This window comes from Carcharhinus amblyrhynchos, chromosome 11, assembly GCF_965287045.1.
Source record: "Carcharhinus amblyrhynchos chromosome 11, sCarAmb.v2.hapA, whole genome shotgun sequence".
Taxonomy (NCBI): domain Eukaryota; kingdom Metazoa; phylum Chordata; class Chondrichthyes; order Carcharhiniformes; family Carcharhinidae; genus Carcharhinus; species Carcharhinus amblyrhynchos.
The window spans coordinates 96,429,693-96,448,504 of NC_137334.1; the positions used below are offsets into that span (position 1 = coordinate 96,429,693).

General features: G+C 47.6%; 1 protein-coding gene across 4 annotated transcripts in view; it reads left to right on the forward strand.

Moving 5' to 3' along the window:
• ankzf1 (ankyrin repeat and zinc finger peptidyl tRNA hydrolase 1) overlaps nucleotides 1–18,812 on the forward strand; it is a 61,692-nt gene that overhangs the window by 22,233 nt on the left and 20,647 nt on the right. For all 4 annotated transcript variants that reach the window (XM_080199631.1, XM_080199634.1, XM_080199633.1 and 1 more), the window contains exon 10: nucleotides 3,519–3,656. In XM_080199631.1, coding sequence (XP_080055757.1) covers nucleotides 3,519–3,656 — 138 coding nt within the window. The remainder of the gene's footprint in view (nucleotides 1–3,518; nucleotides 3,657–18,812) is intronic.

An 18,812-nucleotide genomic window follows, 5' to 3' on the forward strand; every position in this document is an offset into this window, starting at 1 on the left:
ATCCTATATCTAACCCCTTCTATACCTGTCATGGGAGTGTTTGATGGGGACAATGTAGAGGGAGCTTTACTCTGTATCTAACCCTGTGCTGTCCCTGTTCTGGGAGTGTTTGATGGGGACTGCGCAGAGGGAGCTTAACTCCGTATCTAACCCTGTGCTGTCCCTGTTCTGGGAGTGTTTGATGGGAGTCATGATGTGGAGATGCCGGCATTGGACTGGGGTAAATACAGTAAGAAGTCTCACAACACCAGGTTAAAGTCCAACTTAGACTTTAACCTGGTGTTGTGAGACTTCTTACAGTGTTTGATGGGGACAGTGTAGAGGGAGCTTTACTCTGTATCTAACCCCGTGCTGTACCTGTCCTGGGAGTGTTTGATGGAGGGACAGTGCAGAGGGAGCTTTACTCTGTATCTAACCCTGTGCTGCCCCTGTCCTGGGAGTGTTTGATGGGCAAATGTGGAGATGCTGGCGTTGGACTGGGGTAAACACTGGAAGAAGTCTTGCAACACCAGGTTAAAATCCAACAGATTTATTTGTAGCAAAAGCCATTAGCTTTTGGAGTGCTGCTCCTACATCCAGTAAGTGGGAGTTCTGCTCGCAAACAGCCTATAAAGACACAAACTCAATTTACAAAATAATGGTTGGAATGCGAGTCTTTGCAGGTAATCAAGTCTTAAAGGTACAGAGAGTGCAAGTGGAGAGAGCGTTAAGCACTGGATTAGAGAGATGTGTATTGTCTCCAGACAGGACAGTTAGTGAGATTTTGCAAGTCCAGGCAAGTCATGGGGATTACAGATAGTGTGACATGAACCCAAGATCCCAGTTGAGGCTGTCCTCGTGTGTGCGGAACTTAGCTATTAGTCTCTCTTCAGCGACTGCGCTGTCGTGTGTCACAAAAGCCGCCATGGAGAACACTTACCCGAAGATCAGAGGCAGAATGCCCGTGACCGCTGAAGTGTTCCCCAACAGTAAGAGAACACTCTTGCCTGGTGATTGTCGAGCGGTTTTCATTCATCCATTGTTGTAGCGTCTGCATGGTCTCCCCAATGTACCATGCCTCGGGACATCCTATCCTGCAGTGTATCAGGTAGACAACGTTGGCTGAGTTGCAAGAGTATGTACCGTGTACCTGGTGGATGGTGTTCTCACGTGAGATGATGGCATCTGTGTCGATGATCCGGCACGCCTTGCAGAAGTTGCTGTGGCAGGGTTGTGTGGTGTGGTGGTCACTGTTCTCCTGAAGGCTGGGTAGTTTGCTGAGGACAATGGTCTGTTTGAGGCTGTGCAGTTGTTTGAAGGCAAGATGTGGGGATGGCCTTAGAACATAGAACACTACAGCACAAACAGGCCCTTCGGCCCACAAGTTGCGTTGATCAAATCCCACCTATTAGGCCTATCTATGACCCTCAATCCCATTAAATCCCATGTACTCATCCAGAAGTCTCTGAAAAGACCGCAACGAGATCCCCTCCACCACCACAAGATAATGAAGGGGATGGATAGGGTAGAGGTAGAGAGATTCTTCCCACTTAGAAGGGATAGCAGGACTAGAGGGCACAGCCTCAAGATAAGGGGGGGGCGGGGGGCGGGCGCAGTTTAGATCGGAGTTGAGGAGGAACTTCTTCACTCAAAGGGTGGCGAATCTCTGGAATTCTCTGCCCGTTGAAGTGGTGGAGGCTACCTCGATAAATATATTTAAGTCACGGGTAGATAGGTTTTTGATAGACAGGGGAATTAAGGGTTATGGGGAGAAAGTGGGAAAGTGGAACTGAGCCACTTCAGATCAGCCATGATCTTATTGAATGACGGGGCAGGCTTGAAGGGCTAGATGGCCTACTCCTGCTCCTATTTCTTATGTTCTTACCACCGACGGCAGCCGATTCCACTCACTCACCACCCTCTGAGTGAAAAACTTACCCCTGACATCTCCTCTGTACCTACTCCCCAGCACCTTAAACCTGTGTCCTCTCATAGCGACCATTTCAGCCCTGGGAAATAGTCTCTGAGAATCCGCCCTATCTATACCTCTCAACATCTTATAAACCTCGATCAGGTCACCTATCATCCTTCGTATCTCCAGGGAGAAAAGACCAAGCTCCCTCGACCTATCTTCATAAGGCATGCCACCCAATCCAGGCAACACCCTTGTAAATCTCCTTTGCACCCTCTCAATAGCTTCCACATCTCTCTTGTAATGAGGAGAGATGTTCGTCTTCATCAATGACATGTTGAAGACTCCGGAGAAGATGTCGTAGCCTCTCCGCTCCGGAGAAGTACTGGACAATGAGGGGTACTCTGTCAACCGTGTCCCACGTTTGTCTTCTGAGGAGGTCAGCGCGGTTTTTTGCTGTGGCGTATCGGAACTGTTGATCGATAAGTTGAGCGCCCTATCCTGTTCTTATGAGGGCATCTTTCAGTGTCTGGAGTGTCTGTTGCGATCGTCCTCATCTGAGCAGATCCTGTGTATACGGAGGGCTTGTCCGTAGGGGATGGCTTCTTTAACGTGTTTAGGGTGGAAGCTGGAGAAGTGGAGCATCATGAGGTTATCCATGGGCTTGCAGTACAGTGAAGTGCTGAGGTGACCGCCCTTGATGGAGATGCGTGTGTCCAAGAATGCAACCGATTCTGAAGAGTAGTCCATGGTGAGCCTGATGGTGGGATGGAACTTGTTGATGTCATCATATAGTTGTTTCAGTGATCGTTCACCATGAGTCCAAAGGAAGAAAATGTCATCAATGTATCCAGTGTATAGCATTGGTTGAAGGTCCTGTACATTGAAGAAATCTTGTTCGAACCTGTACATGAAGATGTTGGTATATTGAGGTACGAATTTGGTCCCCATGGCTGTTCCGTATGTCTGATGAAGAGCTAGTTGTTGAAGGTGAAGACATTGAGGTCCAGGATGAAGCAGATGAGTTGTAAAATTGCATCTGGAAACTGGCAGTTGTTGGTGTTGAGTACTGAGGCAGTTGCAGCAATGCCATTCTTGTGGGAGATGTTGGTGTAGAGTGCCACGACATCCGTTGTGACGACGAGTGTCCCTGGTTCAACTGCTCCATGTGTTTTGAGTTTCTGTAGGAAGTCCGTAGTGTTGGGATGTAGTCATCCCACATACTCCATGTGTTGGAGATCTCTACTGCCTCCCGAAGATACACAAGGCAAACACACCCAGCCGTCCCATGGTATCAGGTAATGAGACCCTGTGGGAGAACCTCTCTGGCTACGTCGAGGGCGTCCTGAAACCCACTGTACAAGGAAACCCCAACCTTTGTCGCGACACTGTGGGGGCAGTGTAGAGGGAGCTTTACTCTGTATCTAACCCCGTGCTGTACCTGTCCTGGGAGTATTTGATGGGGGACAGTGTAGAGGGAGCTTTACTCTGTATCTAACCCTGTGCTGTACCTGTCCTGGGAGTGTTTGATGGGGAGAGTGTAGAGGGAGCTTTACTCTTTCTGTCCAAGTCTGATTGTACAAGTATTTTATGATTATGGTTCTGTTTCTTTCTATACCTCCTGAAGGTGTTGGTGATGTGAGCCAGAGTAAGAGTGCAGAAGTTGTTAATCCTGTGACTGGGCCATTCTCCGCTGGAGGAAAGGATCAAGCAAAGAATCCCTCCAGAAATTTCGGTCTGATCCCTACTGAACTGACTGAGCAAGGTACTGTGGACAGAAGGTTGAATCATTTGCTGAGTAAATGCCCCACACAGCAAGAAAGGTCAAGGCTCCATTCACAGCTTATGCTGAGCCAGACTCGCCCTCTTTCTCCCTGCCCCATTCCCCTTAACCTCACTACTCCATACCCTCTGATAACGCTGTGTATTAAATAGATTTGCCTTGCCCCTAGCTGTGTTGTTCCATCCCTGATGTGGAGACGCTGGCATTGGACTGGGGTAAGACAGAAATAAATCCCATAACACCAGCTTAAAGTCCAACAAGTTTATTTGTAGCAAACACCCCAAGCTTTTGGAACAGGCTGTCCCTTCATCAGGTGGCTGGGAGTTCTGATCACAAACAGGGCACAAAGACACAAACTCAATTTATATACATAATGATTGGATGCGCAGCGACCGAAGAGGAAGGAATCCAATTGGACTCCTTTGAAAGGCCACTGCCCTCAACTTGACCTGTATGCCCAAGCCATCAGGAGATGCGTCAACACCAGATTTGTCAATCGCAATCACAAGACAACCCCGAACATCACCGAAACACAACGCAACGCCATCCGCGCTCTCAAGACCAACAGCAACATTGTTATCAAACCAGCAAAGGAGGGGCCATTGTCATACTGAACAGAATGGATTATTGCAAAGAAGTGTACCGACAGCTGAACAACGAGGAGCGCTGCAGACAGTTACCCACAGATCCGACCAAAGAACACACCCGTCAACTCAACACTCTGATCAAGATCTTTGATTCGGACCTTCAGAGCACCGCCTGTGCTCTCATCCCACATACTCCCCACGTTGGAGATCTCTACTGCCTCCCAAAGATACACAAGGCAAACACACCCACCCGTCCCATCGTATCGGGCAATGGGACCCTGTGCGAGATCTTCTCCGGCTACGTCGAGGGCATCCTGAAACCCATTGTACAAAGAACCCCCAGTTTTTGCCGCGACATTGCAGACTTCCTACAGAAACTCAGCACACATGGAGCAGTTGAACCAGGAGCGCTCCTCGTCACAATGGATGTCTCGGCTCTCTACACGAACATCCCCCACCACAATGGCATTGCTGCAACTGCTTTAGTACTCAATGCTGACAACTGCCAGTTCCAGATGCAATTTTACAACTTATCCGCTTCGTCCTGGACCACAATGTCTTCACCTTCAACAACCAGTTCTTCATCCAGACACACAGAACAGCCGTGGGGACCAAATTCGCACCTCAATATGCCAACATCTTCGTACACAGGTTTGAACAAGACTTCTTCACCGTACAGGACCTTCAACCGATGCTATACACTAGATACATCGATGACATTTTCTTCCTTTGGACTCATGGCGAACAGTCACTGAAACAACTATATGATGACACCAACAAGTTCCATCCCATCATCAGACTCACCATGGTGATGGCTAACACGAGGGGACATAGCTTTAAATTAAGGGATGGTAATTATAGGATGGATGTCAGAGGTAGGCTCTTTACTCAGAAGGTAGTAAGGGCATGGAATGCCCTGCCTGCAGCAGTTGTGGACTCGCCAACTTTAAGGGTGTTCAAATGATCAGTGGATAGGCATATGGATAACATTGGAATAGTTTAGGTTAGAGGGTCATTAGATTGGTTTCACTGGTCGGCGCAGCGTCGAGGGCCGAAGGGCCTGTACTGCGCTGTAATGTTCTATGTTCTACAGAATACTCTCTGGAACCGGTTGCATTCTTGGATGCACGCATCTCCATTAAGGACGGTCACCTCAGCACCTCACTGTACCGCAAGGCCACGGATAACCTCACAACGTTCCACTTCTCCAGCTTCCACCCTAAACATGGTAAAGAAGCCATCCCCTACAGACAAGCCCTCCGTATACATAGGATCTGCTCAGATAGAACATAGAACATTACAGTGCAGAACAGGCCCTTCGGCCCACCATGTTGCGCCGACCAGTTAAAAAACAATGACCCTCTAACCTAAACCAATCCCTTTTCATCCATAAACCTATCCACGGATCTCTTAAACGCCCCCAAACTAGGCGCATTTACAACTGCAGCAGGCAGGGCATTCCAATCCCTCACCACCCTCTGGGTAAAGAACCTACCCCTGACATCCGTCCTATAACTACCCCCCCCTTAATTTAAAGCCATGCCCCCTCGTGCTAGCTTTCTCCATCCGAGGAAAAAGGCTATCACTGTCCACCCTATCTAAACCTCTAATCATCTTATATGTTTCAATAAGGTCCCCTTGCAGCTGCCTTCTTTCTAATGAAAACAACCTCAAATCCCTCAGTCTCTCCTCCATACCAGGCAACATCCTGGTAAACCTCCTCTGCACCCTCTCCAAAGCCTCCACATCCTTCCTGTAATTCATTGACCAACAGTTCCGACGTGCCACAGCCAAAAACCACACCGACCTCCTCAATAGACAAACATGGTGGACAGAGTACCCTTCGTCATCCAGTACTTCCCCGGAGCGGAGAAGCTACGAGATCTTCTCTGGAGTCTTCAACATCTCATTGATGAAGACGAACATCTTGCCAAGGCCATCCCCACACCCCCACTTCTTGCCTTCAAACAGCCGCACAACCTCAAACAGACCATTGTTCGCAGCAAACTACCAGCCTTCAGGAGAACAGTGACCACAATACCACACAACCCTGCCATAGCAACCTCTGTAAGACGTACCGGATCATTGACACAGATGCCATCATCTTACATGAGAACACCATCCGCCAGGTACACGGTACATACTCTTGCAACTCGGCCAACATTGTCTACCTGATACACTGCAGGAAGGGATGTCCCGAGGCATGGTACATTGGGGAGACCATGCAGACGTTATGACAACAGATGAATAAATACCACTCGACAATCACCAGGCAAGAGTGCTCTCCTACTGTTGGGGGACACTTCAGCGATCATGGGCATTCGGCCTCTGATCTTCGGGTAAACGTTCTCCAAGGTGGCCTTCACAACACACAACACAGAGTCGCTGAGCAGAAACTGATAGCCAAGTTCTGCGCATGTGAGAATGGCCTCAACCAGGATCTTGGGTTCATGTCACACTACTGTGGCCCCCATGACTTGCCTGGACTTGCAAAGTCTCACTAACTTTCCTGTCTGGAGACAGTGCGCATCTCTTTAGCCTGTGTTTAGGGCTTTCTCTACTCGCATTGTGTGTACCTTTAAGAATTGATTAACTGTAAAGACTCACATTCTAATCATTATGCATGTAAATTGAGTTTGTGCCTTGTTTGTGATCAGAACTCCCAGCCACCTGACGAAGGGGCAGCCTGTTCCTGTTCCTCATTGTTCCGTGGGAGCATTGAAGAGAGGCTGCGATTTGAGAGTGGAGAGCTGTGGGTGAGTAAAAGCGACTTTTTCTTTTAGAAACTAACTTTATTTTTTAGTGGTTTTTTTTTTGATTGTTTTTTTTTTTAAGTTTGACCCCGGTTTGACCCCGGAAGTAGTTGCGAGGGCACTCGGGTCGCGTTTTTTTTTCACCTTTAAAAGTTTACTCACCTCGGGGGTCCAGCCTCATTGTTCCGTGGGAGCATTGAAGAGAGGCTGCGATTTGAGAGTGGAGAGCTGTGGGTGAGTAAAAGCGACTTTTTCTTTTAGAAACTAACTTTATTTTTTAGTGGTTTTTTTTTGATTGTTTTTTTTAAGTTTGACCCCGGTTTGACCCCGGAAGTAGTTGCGAGGGCACTCGGGTCGCGTTTTTTTTTCACCTTTAAAAGTTTACTCACCTCGGGGGTCCAGCCTCATTGTTCCGTGGGAGCATTGAAGAGAGGCTGCGATTTGAGAGTGGAGAGCTGTGGGTGAGTAAAAGCGACTTTTTCTTTTAGAAACTAACTTTATTTTTTAGTGGTTTTTTTTTGATTGTTTTTTTTAAGTTTGACCCCGGTTTGACCCCGGAAGTAGTTGCGAGGGCACTCGGGTCGCGTTTTTTTTTTCACCTTTAAAAGTTTACTCACCTCGGGGGTCCAGCCTCATTGTTCCGTGGGAGCATTGAAGAGAGGCTGCGATTTGAGAGTGGAGAGCTGTGGGTGAGTAAAAGCGACTTTTTCTTTTAGAAACTAACTTTATTTTTTAGTGGTTTTTTTTTGATTGTTTTTTTTAAGTTTGACCCCGGTTTGACCCCGGAAGTAGTTGCGAGGGCACTCGGGTCGCGTTTTTTTTTCCCAACTATAAATTAGACCGGAGGGGTTTCCCGATACTCTACACGGGTAGAGTATCCCAGCCCTCCCCCCTCCCCTAACCTAAAAAAAAAAGAGAGAGAGAGAGAGGGGCTCTGTCTGAGAGCTGGTAAGACTGCTTTTGTATTTGTGTGTGCTGTAAGTGCTTTGGCTCACAGGGCCAAAGAGATAAGGTAAGTTGTAAGTTTTTTTTTCCTTTTTTCCTTTGGGTTGCTATAAGGGGCAAGTATGAGTGTGAGACCTGTATGTTGTTGCCAATGCAACATGTGGGAGGTCTTGGAGGCTCCTGGCCTGCCAGACATCCACACCTGTGCTCGGTGTGTGGAGTTGCAGGCCCTACGAAACCAGGTTAAGGAGCTGCAAATGCAGCTCGAGGACCTTCGGCTAGTTAGGGAGAGTGAGGACGTTATAGAAAGGAGCTACCAGCAGGTAGTCACACCAGGGCAACGGGATGAGGGCACTTGGGTTACCATTAGGAAGGGGAAAACACGGGTGATGGGGAGCACTCCGGTGGATGTCCCCCTTCAAAATAAGTACTCTGGCCTGAGTACTACTGGGGGGGACAGCTCATCTGAGGGAGGAAGCGATGGCCAGCTCTCTGGAGCTGAGCCAGTGAGCCAAAAAATCAAAAAGGGAAGCAGAAAGGTAGTATTAATAGGGGACTCCACAGTGAGGGGCGCAGACAGGCGTTTTTGTGGACGTAGAAGGGAGTCGCGGATGGTGGTTTGTCTCCCTGGGGCTGGGATCCAGGATGTCTCTGGGCGGGTCCCAGACATCCTGAAAGGGGAGGGTGAGGAACCGGAGGTAGTAGTACATATAGGTACTACTGATGTAGGTAAGAAGAGGGAGGCACTTGTGAAAAAGGACTATAGGGAACTGGGTAGGCAGCTGAGGAAGAGAAAAGCGAAGGTAGTAATCTCAGGATTGCTGCCTGTGCCAAGGGAGAATGAGGGAAGAAATGAAATGAGGTGGAGGGTGAATGCGTGGCTGAGGGACTGGTGTAGAGGGCAGGGATTTCGGTTCCTAGATCACTGGGACCTCTTTAGGGGTAGGTGGGACCTCTATAGTAGGGACGGGTGGCACTTAAATACCAGGGGGACTAGTATCTTGGCGGGAAGACTGGCTAAGGCTACCGGGGGGACTTTAAACTAGAAAGGATGGGGGGAGGGAACTGTGTTGGGGAAACTGGGACGGAGGAGGTTCGCTCCCAGGTAGGGGAGGACCGCAGGCAGTATGCGAGGGAGGTTAGACAGGTGGTGGAGATGGGAAATGCCCAGACTGAGGGGCTGAAGTGTATATATTTTAATGCAAGGAGTATAGTGAATAAGGTAGATGAGCTTAGGGCGTGGATAGCTGTTTGGGATTGTGATGTGGTGGCCATTACGGAGACTTGGATGTCTCAGGGACAGGACTGGGTACTTCAGGTGCCAGGCTTCAGGTGCTTCAGGAAGGACAGGGAGGGTGGCAGAAGGGGTGGTGGCGTGGCACTGTTGATCAGGGATAGTGTCATGGCTACAGAGAAAGAGGATGTCGTGGAGGGATTGTCTACAGAATCTCTGTGGGTGGAAGTTAGGAACAGCAAAGGGTCAAAAACGTTGCTGGGTGTAATCTATAGGCCGCCCAATAGTGACAGGGAAGTTGAAGTGCAAATAGGGAAACAGATTCTGGAGAGATGTTTTAATAACAGAGTTGTCGTGATGGGAGACTTCAATTTCCCAAACATCGACTGGAATATCCCTAGGGTAAGGGGTATAGATGGGGAGGAGTTTGTTAGGTGTGTTCAGGAGGGTTTCCTGACGCAGTATGTGGACAAGCCTACGAGGGGAGAGGCTGTACTTGACCTAGTACTGGCGAATGAACCAGGGCAGGTGATGGATCTTTCGGTAGGAGAGCATCTTGGATATGGTGACCATAATTCTATCTCCTTCACAATTGCGTTGGAACGAGATAGGATCAGGCAGGCTAGGAAGGCGTTTGTCTGGGGTAAGGGGAGATACGAAGAAGTCAGGAAGTTACTTGGACAAATAAACTGGAAGGAGGCGTTCTTAGGGAAAAGTACCGAAGGAAGGTGGCAGATATTCAAGGAATGTGTGTCTAGAGCTCTGAATGACAACGTTCCGATGAGACGAGGGGGGTTTGGTGGGTCGAGGGAACCGTGGTGCACAAAGGATGTGTTGAACCTAGTCAGGAAGAAAAGGAAGGTGTACAAGAGGTTCAGGGAATTAGGAGATGTTAAAGATCTTGAGGAGTATAAGGACTGTAGGAGGGAACTTAAAAGGGAAATTAGGAGAGCCAGAAGGGGTCATGAGAAGACCTTGGCGAGTAAGATTAAGGAGAATCCCAAGGCCTTCTATAAATATGTGAAAGGTAAAAGGATAAGAAGAGAAGGGATAGGACCGATAAAAGGTGAGGGGGGAAAGGTTTGTGTGGAACCAGAAGAAATGGCGGAGGTGCTTAACGAGTACTTCGCCTCAGTATTCACGGTGGAAGCCGATCTGGGAGATTTTGTTATGGATTTGCAGCAGATGGAAAGGATTGAGTACGTGAATATTAAGGAGGAGGATGTGTTGGAACTTTTGAATTCTATCAAGGTAGATAAGTCGCCGGGACCAGATGGGATGTACCCCAGGATACTGTGGGAGGCGAGGGAAGAGATTGCAGAGCCCCTGGCGATGATCTTTGCGTCGTCAATGGAGACGGGAGAGGTTCCAGAGGATTGGAGGATTGCGGATGTAGTTCCTATTTTTAAGAAAGGGAACAGAGATAGCCCGGGAAATTACCGACCGGTGAGTCTGACCTCAGTGGTTGGTAAGCTGATGGAGAGGCTTCTGAGGGACAAGATTTACGAACATTTGGAGAGGTTTGACATGATCAGGAATAGTCAGCATGGATTTGTCAAGGGCAGGTCGTGCCTTACAAGCCTAGTTGAGTTCTTCGATAATGTGACTGAACACATTGACGAAGGAAGTGCCGTGGACGTAGTGTACATGGACTTCAGCAAGGCGTTTGATAAGGTCCCCCATGCAAGACTTCTTGAGAAGGTGAGAGGGCATGGGATCCAAGGGCCTTTGGCCTTGTGGATCCAGAACTGGCTTGCCTGCAGAAGGCAGAGAGTGGTTGTGGATGGGGCTTTTTCTGAATGGAGGTCAGTCACCAGCGGAGTGCCTCAAGGATCTGTTCTGGGACCCTTGTTGTTTGTCATTTTCATAAATGACCTGGATGAGGAAGTGGAGGGATGGGTAAGTAAGTTCGCTGATGACACGAAGGTCGGTGGTGTTGTGGATGATCTGGAAGGATGGCAAAGGTTGCAGCAGGACATAGATAGGATGCAGGACTGGGCGGAGAAGTGGCAGATGGACTTCAACGCGGATAAATGTGTTGTCGTCCATTTTGGCAGAACCAACGGGATGAACGAGTACACTATTAAGGGCAGAAGTCTGAGTAGTGTTGAGGAGCAGAAGGATCTTGGGGTCCGGGTCCACAGGACTCTTAAATCGGCCTCGCAGGTGGAGGAGGTGGTCAAGAAGGCGTATGGTGTACTGGCCTTCATTAATCGAGGGATTGAGTTTAGGAGTCGGGAGGTAATGCTGGAACTTTATAAGACCCTTGTCAGGCCTCATTTGGAGTATTGTGCGCAGTTCTGGTCGCCTCACTATAGGAAAGATGTAGAAGCTATTGAAAGGGTGCAGAGGAGATTTACAAGGATGTTGCCTGGACTGGGAGGCATGCCTTATGAAGTTAGGTTGAGGGAGCTGGGACTCTTTTCCCTGGAGAGACGAAGGTTGAGAGGCGACCTGATAGAAGTTTACAAAATGTTGAGAGGAATAGATAGGGTGGACTCTCAGAGGCTATTTCCCCGGTTTGAAATGGTCGCTACGAGAGGACACAGATTTAAGGTGCGGGGAGGGAGGTTCAGAAGTGATGTTAGGGGTAAGTTTTTCACTCAGAGGGTGGTGAGTGAATGGAATCGGCTGCCATCAGTGGTGGTGGAGGCGAACTCGCTGGGGTCTTTTAAAAGACTTCTGGATGAGTATATGGGGTTTAATGAGATTGAGGGTTATAGATAGGTCTGTAGGTTGGTAGGTGATGTGGTCGGTGCAACTTGTGGGCCGAAGGGCCTGTTTGTGCTGTAGTGTTCTATGTTCTATGTTCTATGTTCTATGTTCCGAAAGCTTGGGGCATTTGCTACAAATAAACTTGTTGGACTTTAAGCTGGTGTTGTGGGATTTCTTTCTGTTTTGTTCCAGTCCAGCAATGTGGAAAATTGCTCAGAAATGCCTGTCCACAAAAAGTAAGACAAATCCAACCCAACAGTCCCTGCATGCCAACCTCCTCTGAATTCTCTCACTTCCTGGCCTCCTCTGCAGGAGTCCCAGAAGGCAATGTCTCGGCCTCACTCATGGAGTCATCGAAATTTTCAGCATGGAAACAGGCCCTTCAGCCCAACTTGTCCATGCTATCCTTTGTTTTTTAAAACCCGTAAGATAATCCCAATTCCTGCATTTGTTCCATATTCCTCCATACCCATTGAACCCATGTAACTGTCTAAATGCTTTTTAAAAGATAAAATTGTACCTACCTCAACTACTACCTCTGGCAGTTTGTTCCAGACACTCATCACCCTCTGTGTGAAAACATTGCCCCTCTGAGTACTTCTGTATCTCTCCCCTCTCACCTTAAACCTATGCCCTCTAGTTTTAGACTCCCCTACCTTTGGGAAAAGATATTAGCTTTTAGTGTTAACTTTTATTGGTAGGGGAACTGAGTTTCAGAGCCATGACATAGGTATGTCAAGAACAGAAGGTTGGTTAGGGCAAGGTTAGGGCCAGTTATAGACGGCAGAGGGAAGTTATGTGTGGAACCGGAGGAGATTGGTGAAGCATTGAACCAATATTTCTCTTCGGTGTTCACGCAGGGGGACATGGATATAGCTGAGGAGGACACTGGGTTGCAGGGGAGTAGAATTGACAGTGTTACAGTTGATGAGGATGTGCTGGATATTCTGGAGGGTCTGAAAATAGATAAGTCCCCTGGTCCGGATGGGATTTACCCCAGGATTCTCTGGGAGGCAAGAGAAGTGATTGCAGAGCCTCTGGCTCTGATCTTCAGGTCGTCGTTGGCCTCTGGTATAGTACCAGATGATTGGAGGTTAGCGAATGTTGTCCCATTGTTTAAGAAGGGGAACAGAGACTTCCCCGGGAATTATAGACCGGTGAGTCTCACTTCTGTTGTGGGCAATGTTTTGGAAAAAATTATTAGGGATAGGATTTATAGTTATTTGGAGAGTAATGAGTTGATTGGAGATAGTCAGCATGGTTTTGTGGCGGGTAGGTCGTGCCTTACTAACCTTATTGAGTTTTTTGAGAAAGTGACCAAAGAGGTGGATGGGGGTAAGGCAGTGGACGTGGTGTATATGGATTTTAGTAAGGCGTTTGATAAGGTTCACCATGGTAGGCTTCTGCACAAAATGCAGATGTATGGGATTGGGGGTGATCTAGGGAACTGGATTAGGAATTGGCTAGCGGATAGGAGACAGAGAGTAGTGGTTGACGGTAAATATTCATCATGGAGTTCGGTTACGAGTGGTGTGCCTCAGGGATCTGTGTTGGGGCCACTGCTGTTTGTGATTTTTATTAATGATCTGGATGAGGGTATAGTTGGGTGGATCAGTAAATTTGCTGATGATACCAAAGTCGGAGGTGTGGTAGATAGTGAGGAAGGGTGTCATAGTTTGCAGGAAGACTTAGACAGGTTGCAGAGCTGGGCCGAGAGGTGGCGGATGGAGTTTAATGCAGAGAAATGTGAGGTAATTCACTTTGGTAGGAATAACAGATGTGTTGAGTATAGGGCTAACGGGAAGACTTTGAATAGTGTGGAGGAGCAGAGGGATCTAGGTGTATGTGTACATAGATCCCTGAAAGTTGGGAATCAAGTAGATAAGGTTGTTAAGAAGGCTTACAGTGTCTTGGCGTTTATTGGTAGGGGGATTGAATTTAGGAGTCGTAGCGTTATGTTGCAACTGTACACAACTCTGGTGCGGCCGCACTTGGAGTATTGTGTGCAGTTCTGGTCCCCACATTACAGGAAGGATGTGGAGGCTTTGGAGAGGGTGCAGAGGAGGTTTACCAGGATGTTGCCTGGTATGGAGGGGAGATCCTATGAGGAGAGGCTGAGGGATTTGGGGTTGTTTTCGCTGGAAAGAAGGCGGCTAAGAGGGGATCTTATTGAAACATATAAGATGATTAGAGGTTTAGATAGGGTGGATAGTGATAGCCTTTTTCCTCTGATGGAAAAATCTAGCACGAGGGGGCATGGCTTTAAACTAAGGGGGGGGGTAGTTATAGGACAGATGTCAGGGGTAGGTTCTTTACCCAGAGGGTGGTGAGGGATTGGAATGCCCTGCCTGCTGCAGTTGTAAATGCGCCTAGTTTGGGGGCGTTTAAGAGGTCTGTGGATAGGTTTATGGACGAAAAGGGATTGGTTTAGGTTAGTGGGTCACTTGTTTTTTTTTTAACTGGTCGGCGCAACATCGTGGGCCGAAGGGCCTGTTCTGCGCTGTAATGTTCTATGAGGTCATGTTGCAGCTGTACAAAACTCTGGTGCGGCCGCACTTGGAGTATTGCGTACAGTTCTGGTTGTAAGATTATAGGAAGGATGTGGAAGATTGGAAAGGATGCAGAGGAGATTTACCAGGATGTTGCCTGGTATGGTGGGAAGGTCTTATGAGGAAAGGCTGAGGGACTTGAGGCTGTCTTCATTAGAGAGAAGGTTATGACGTGACTTAACAGAGGCATACAAGATGATCAGAGGATTAGATAGGGTGGACAGTGAGAGCCTTTTTCCTTGGATGGCGATGGCTAGCATGAGGGGACATAGCTTTAAATTGAGGGGTGATAGATATAGGACAGATGTCAGAGGTAGGTTCTTTACTCAGGGAGTAATAAGGGTGTGGAATGCCCTGCCTGCAACAGTAGTGGACTCGCCAACATTAAGGGCATTTAAATGGTCATTGAATAAACATATGGATGATATTGGAATAATGTAGGTTAGATGGGCTTTAGATTGGTTCCACTGGTCGGCACAACATCGAGGGCCAAAGAGCCAGTACTGCGCTGTAATGTTCTATGTTCTATATTGACTATCTAGCTGATCTGTGCCCCTCATTATTTTTAACCCCTCTATAAGATCACTCCTCAGCCTCCTACGCTCCAGAGGAAAAACTCCCAGTCTATCCAGCCTCTCCTTATAACTCAATCCATCAAGTCCCAGTAGCATCCTTGCAAATGTTCTCTGCGCTCTTTCTAGTTTAATAATACCTTTTCTATAATAGGGTGACCACAATTGCACACAGTATTCCAAGTGTGACTTACCAATGTCTTGTACAACTTCAACAAAACATCCCAATTCCTGTATTCAGTGTTGTGACCGATGAAACCAAGCATGCCGAATGCTTTCTTCACCACACTGTCCACTTGTGACTCCAGTTTCAAGGAGCTATGAACATGTAGCCCTGGATCTCTTTGTTCTGTAACTCTCCCCAACGCCCTACCATTAACTGAGTAAGTCTTGCCCTGGTTCAATCTCCAAAGTGCATCACCTCACATTTGTCTAAATTAAACTCCATCTGCCATTCGTCAGCCCACTGGCCCAATTGATCAAGATTCCATTGCAATTGGAGATAATTTTCTTCACTGTCCACTATGCCACCAATCTTAGTGTCATCTGCAAACTTAGTAACCATGCCCCCTATATTAAGGGCATTTAAATGGTCATTGGATAAACATATGGATGATATTGGAATAGTATAGGTTAGATGGGCTTTAGATTGGTTTCAGAGGTCGGCACAACATCAAGGGCTGAATCATTAATAGAAATGACCAATAACAGTGGACCCAGCACTGATCCCTGAGGCTACCTCGCTAAATATTTTTAAGACGCGGGTTGATGGGTTTTTGATAAGCGAGGGGATTAAGGGTTATGGGGAGAGGGCAGGAATGTGGAACTGAGCCAAGACAGATCGGCCATGATCTTATTGAATGGCGGGGCAGGCTCGAAGGGCTAGTTGGCCTACTCCTGCTCCTATTTCTTATGTTCTTATGTTCACAGGCCTCCAGTTTGAAAAGCAACTCTCTCCAACCACCCTCTGCCTTCTGTCAGGAAGCCAATTTTGTATCCATTTAGATACCTCACCCTGGATCCCATGAGATTTAACCTTGCGCAACAACCTACTGTGAGGTACCTTGTCAAAGGTTTTGTTAAAGTCCACGTAGACAACATCAACTGCACAGCCTTCACCTACCTTCTTGGTTACCCCCTCAAAAAACTCAATCAAATTTGTGAGACATGATTTTCCACTCACAAAGCCATGCTGACTGTCCCTAATCAGTCCTTGTGTCTCTAAATGCCTGTAGATCCTGTCTCTCAAAATACCCTCCAACAATTTACTCTCCACAGATGTGAGGCTCACTGGCCTGTAGTTCCCAGGCTTTCCCCTGCAGCCCTTTTTAAACAAAGACACAACATTGTGCATGAGTCGCAAAAACCCAGCCTGCAGGTGCAGCAGGTGGTCAGGAAGGCTAATGGGATGCTGGCCTTCATAGCGAGGGGGATTGAATATAAAAGTAGGGAGGTCTTGCTGCAGCTGTATCGGGCATTGGCGAGGCCGCAGCTGGAGTACTGTGTACAGTTTTGGTCGCTGTACTTACGCAAGGATATTTTGGCCTTGGAGGGAGTGCAGAGGAGGTTTACTAGGCTGATACCGGAGTTGAGGGGGTTGAGCTATGAGGAGAGGCTGAATAAACTAGGCTTGTACTCGTTGGAGTTTAGAAGGATGAGGGGAGATCTCATTGAGACGTGTAAGATGATGAATGGGATGGATAGGATAGAGGTGGAGAGGCTCTTCCCGCTCAGAAAGGACAGTAGGACTAGGGGGCACAGCCTCAAGATAAAGGGGGGGCGGTTTAGAACGGAGTTGAGGAGGAACTTCTTCACTCAAAGGGTGGTGAATCTCTGGAATTCTCTGCCCGTTGAAGTGGTGGAGGCTGCCTTGCTAAATATTTTTAAGACGCGGGTTGATGGGTTTTTGATAAGCGAGGGGATTAAGGGTTATGGGGAGAGGGCGGGAATGTGGAACTGAGACACGACAGATCAGCCATGATCTTATTGAATGGCGGGGCACGCTCAAGGGGCTGGATGGCCTACTCCTGCTCCTATTTCTTATGTTCTTATGTGCCACTCTCCAATCTTCAGACATCTCACCCGTGACTAATATCTCAGCTAGGGACCCGCAATTTCTTCCCTAGCCTCCCACAATGTCCTGGGATATTGATGTGTTTTAAGACTTCCAGCACCACCACCTCTAATATATACACTCCTTAAGACATCACTATTTATTTCCCCAAGTTCCCTAACATCCAAGCTGTTCTCAACAGTAAATACTGATGAGACACATTCATTTAGGATCTCACCCATCTGTTGTAGATCTGCACATAGATGACCTTGTTGATCCTTAAGAGGCTCTACTCTCTCCCTTGTTACTCTCTTGCCCTTTATGTATTTGTAGAAGCTCTTTGGATTCTCCTTTGCATTCTCTGCCAAAACAATCTTGTGTCCCATTCTGCCCTCCTAATTTCTCTCTTAACTCTGCTCCTAACCCCCAATACTCTTCAAGAGATTCACTTGATCCCAGCTGCTTATGCTCGTTACGTGCTTCTTTCTTCTTCTTGACCAGGGCCTCAATATCCCGAGTCATCCAGGGTTCCTGATTTCTCTCAGCCTTGCCCTTCACTCTAAGAGGAATGTGTTTACCCTGAACCCTGGTTAACACACTTTTGAAAGCGTGCCATTACCAGACATCCCTTTACCTTCCCATAGACTCCCCCAATTAACTTTTGAATGTTCCTGCCTGATACCATCAAAATTGGCCTTGCCCCAATTTGGAATATTACCTTTTCGGCCAGACCTATCATTCTCTATAGTTATCTTAAAGCCAATAGAATTATGGTCACTGGTCCCAAAGTGATCCCTCACTAACACTTCTGTCATCTGTCCTTCCTTATTTCCCAAGAGGAGGTCAAGTTTTGCCCCCTCTCTAGTCGGGCCATCCACTTACTGAATGAGAAATTCTTCCTGAATACGCTCAACAAATTTCTGTCCAATAATACTGTGACTGTCCCAGTCAATGTTGGGAAAGTTAAAATCTCTGACTATTACCACCCTATTTTTCTTGGAGCTGTCTGTAATCTCCTTACATATTTGCTCCTCAATTTCCCGCCAACTATTTGAGGGCCTATAGTAAACCCTATCAAAGTGATTTCCCCCTTTATTTCTCAGTTCTACCCTTATAGACTCAGTGTGCAAACCCTCGGATATATCCCCTATCACGGCTGTGATGCTTTCCCTAATCAAAAGTGCAACTCCTCCTCCTCTCTTATCTCCTGTTCTATCTTTCCTATAGTATCTATGCCCTTGAACATTGAGCTGCCAGTCCTGCCCCTCTCTTAGCCATGTTTCAATAATTGCTGTAATGTCCAGTCCCACGTACCCGTCCATGCTCTGAGTTCATCTGCCTTTCCTGTCAGGCCTCTTGCATTGAAATAAATGCAGTTTAATGTGGACTTCCCTTGCTCTGTCTTGCTTTTACCTGATCTGTCTGGTACTAGGATTACTGACACTGCCTTTACTACTTAATGTGCTCTCTTTAACTTCTGTGCTGTTTTCACACTTCAGTCCCATCTCCCTACCGCTTTGGATCCCACCCCCCGCCAAACTAGCTTAAACCCTCCCGAGTGGCTCTAACAAATGTCCCCGCCAGGGTGTTAGTCCCCCTCCAGTTCAGGTCAGCCCTTCCCCAGAAAAGATCCCAATGATCCAAAAATCTAAATCCCTGCTCCAGCTCTCAAGCCAGGTATTCATCTGCTTGATCCTCCTATTCATACTCTCACTAGTACATGGCAGTGA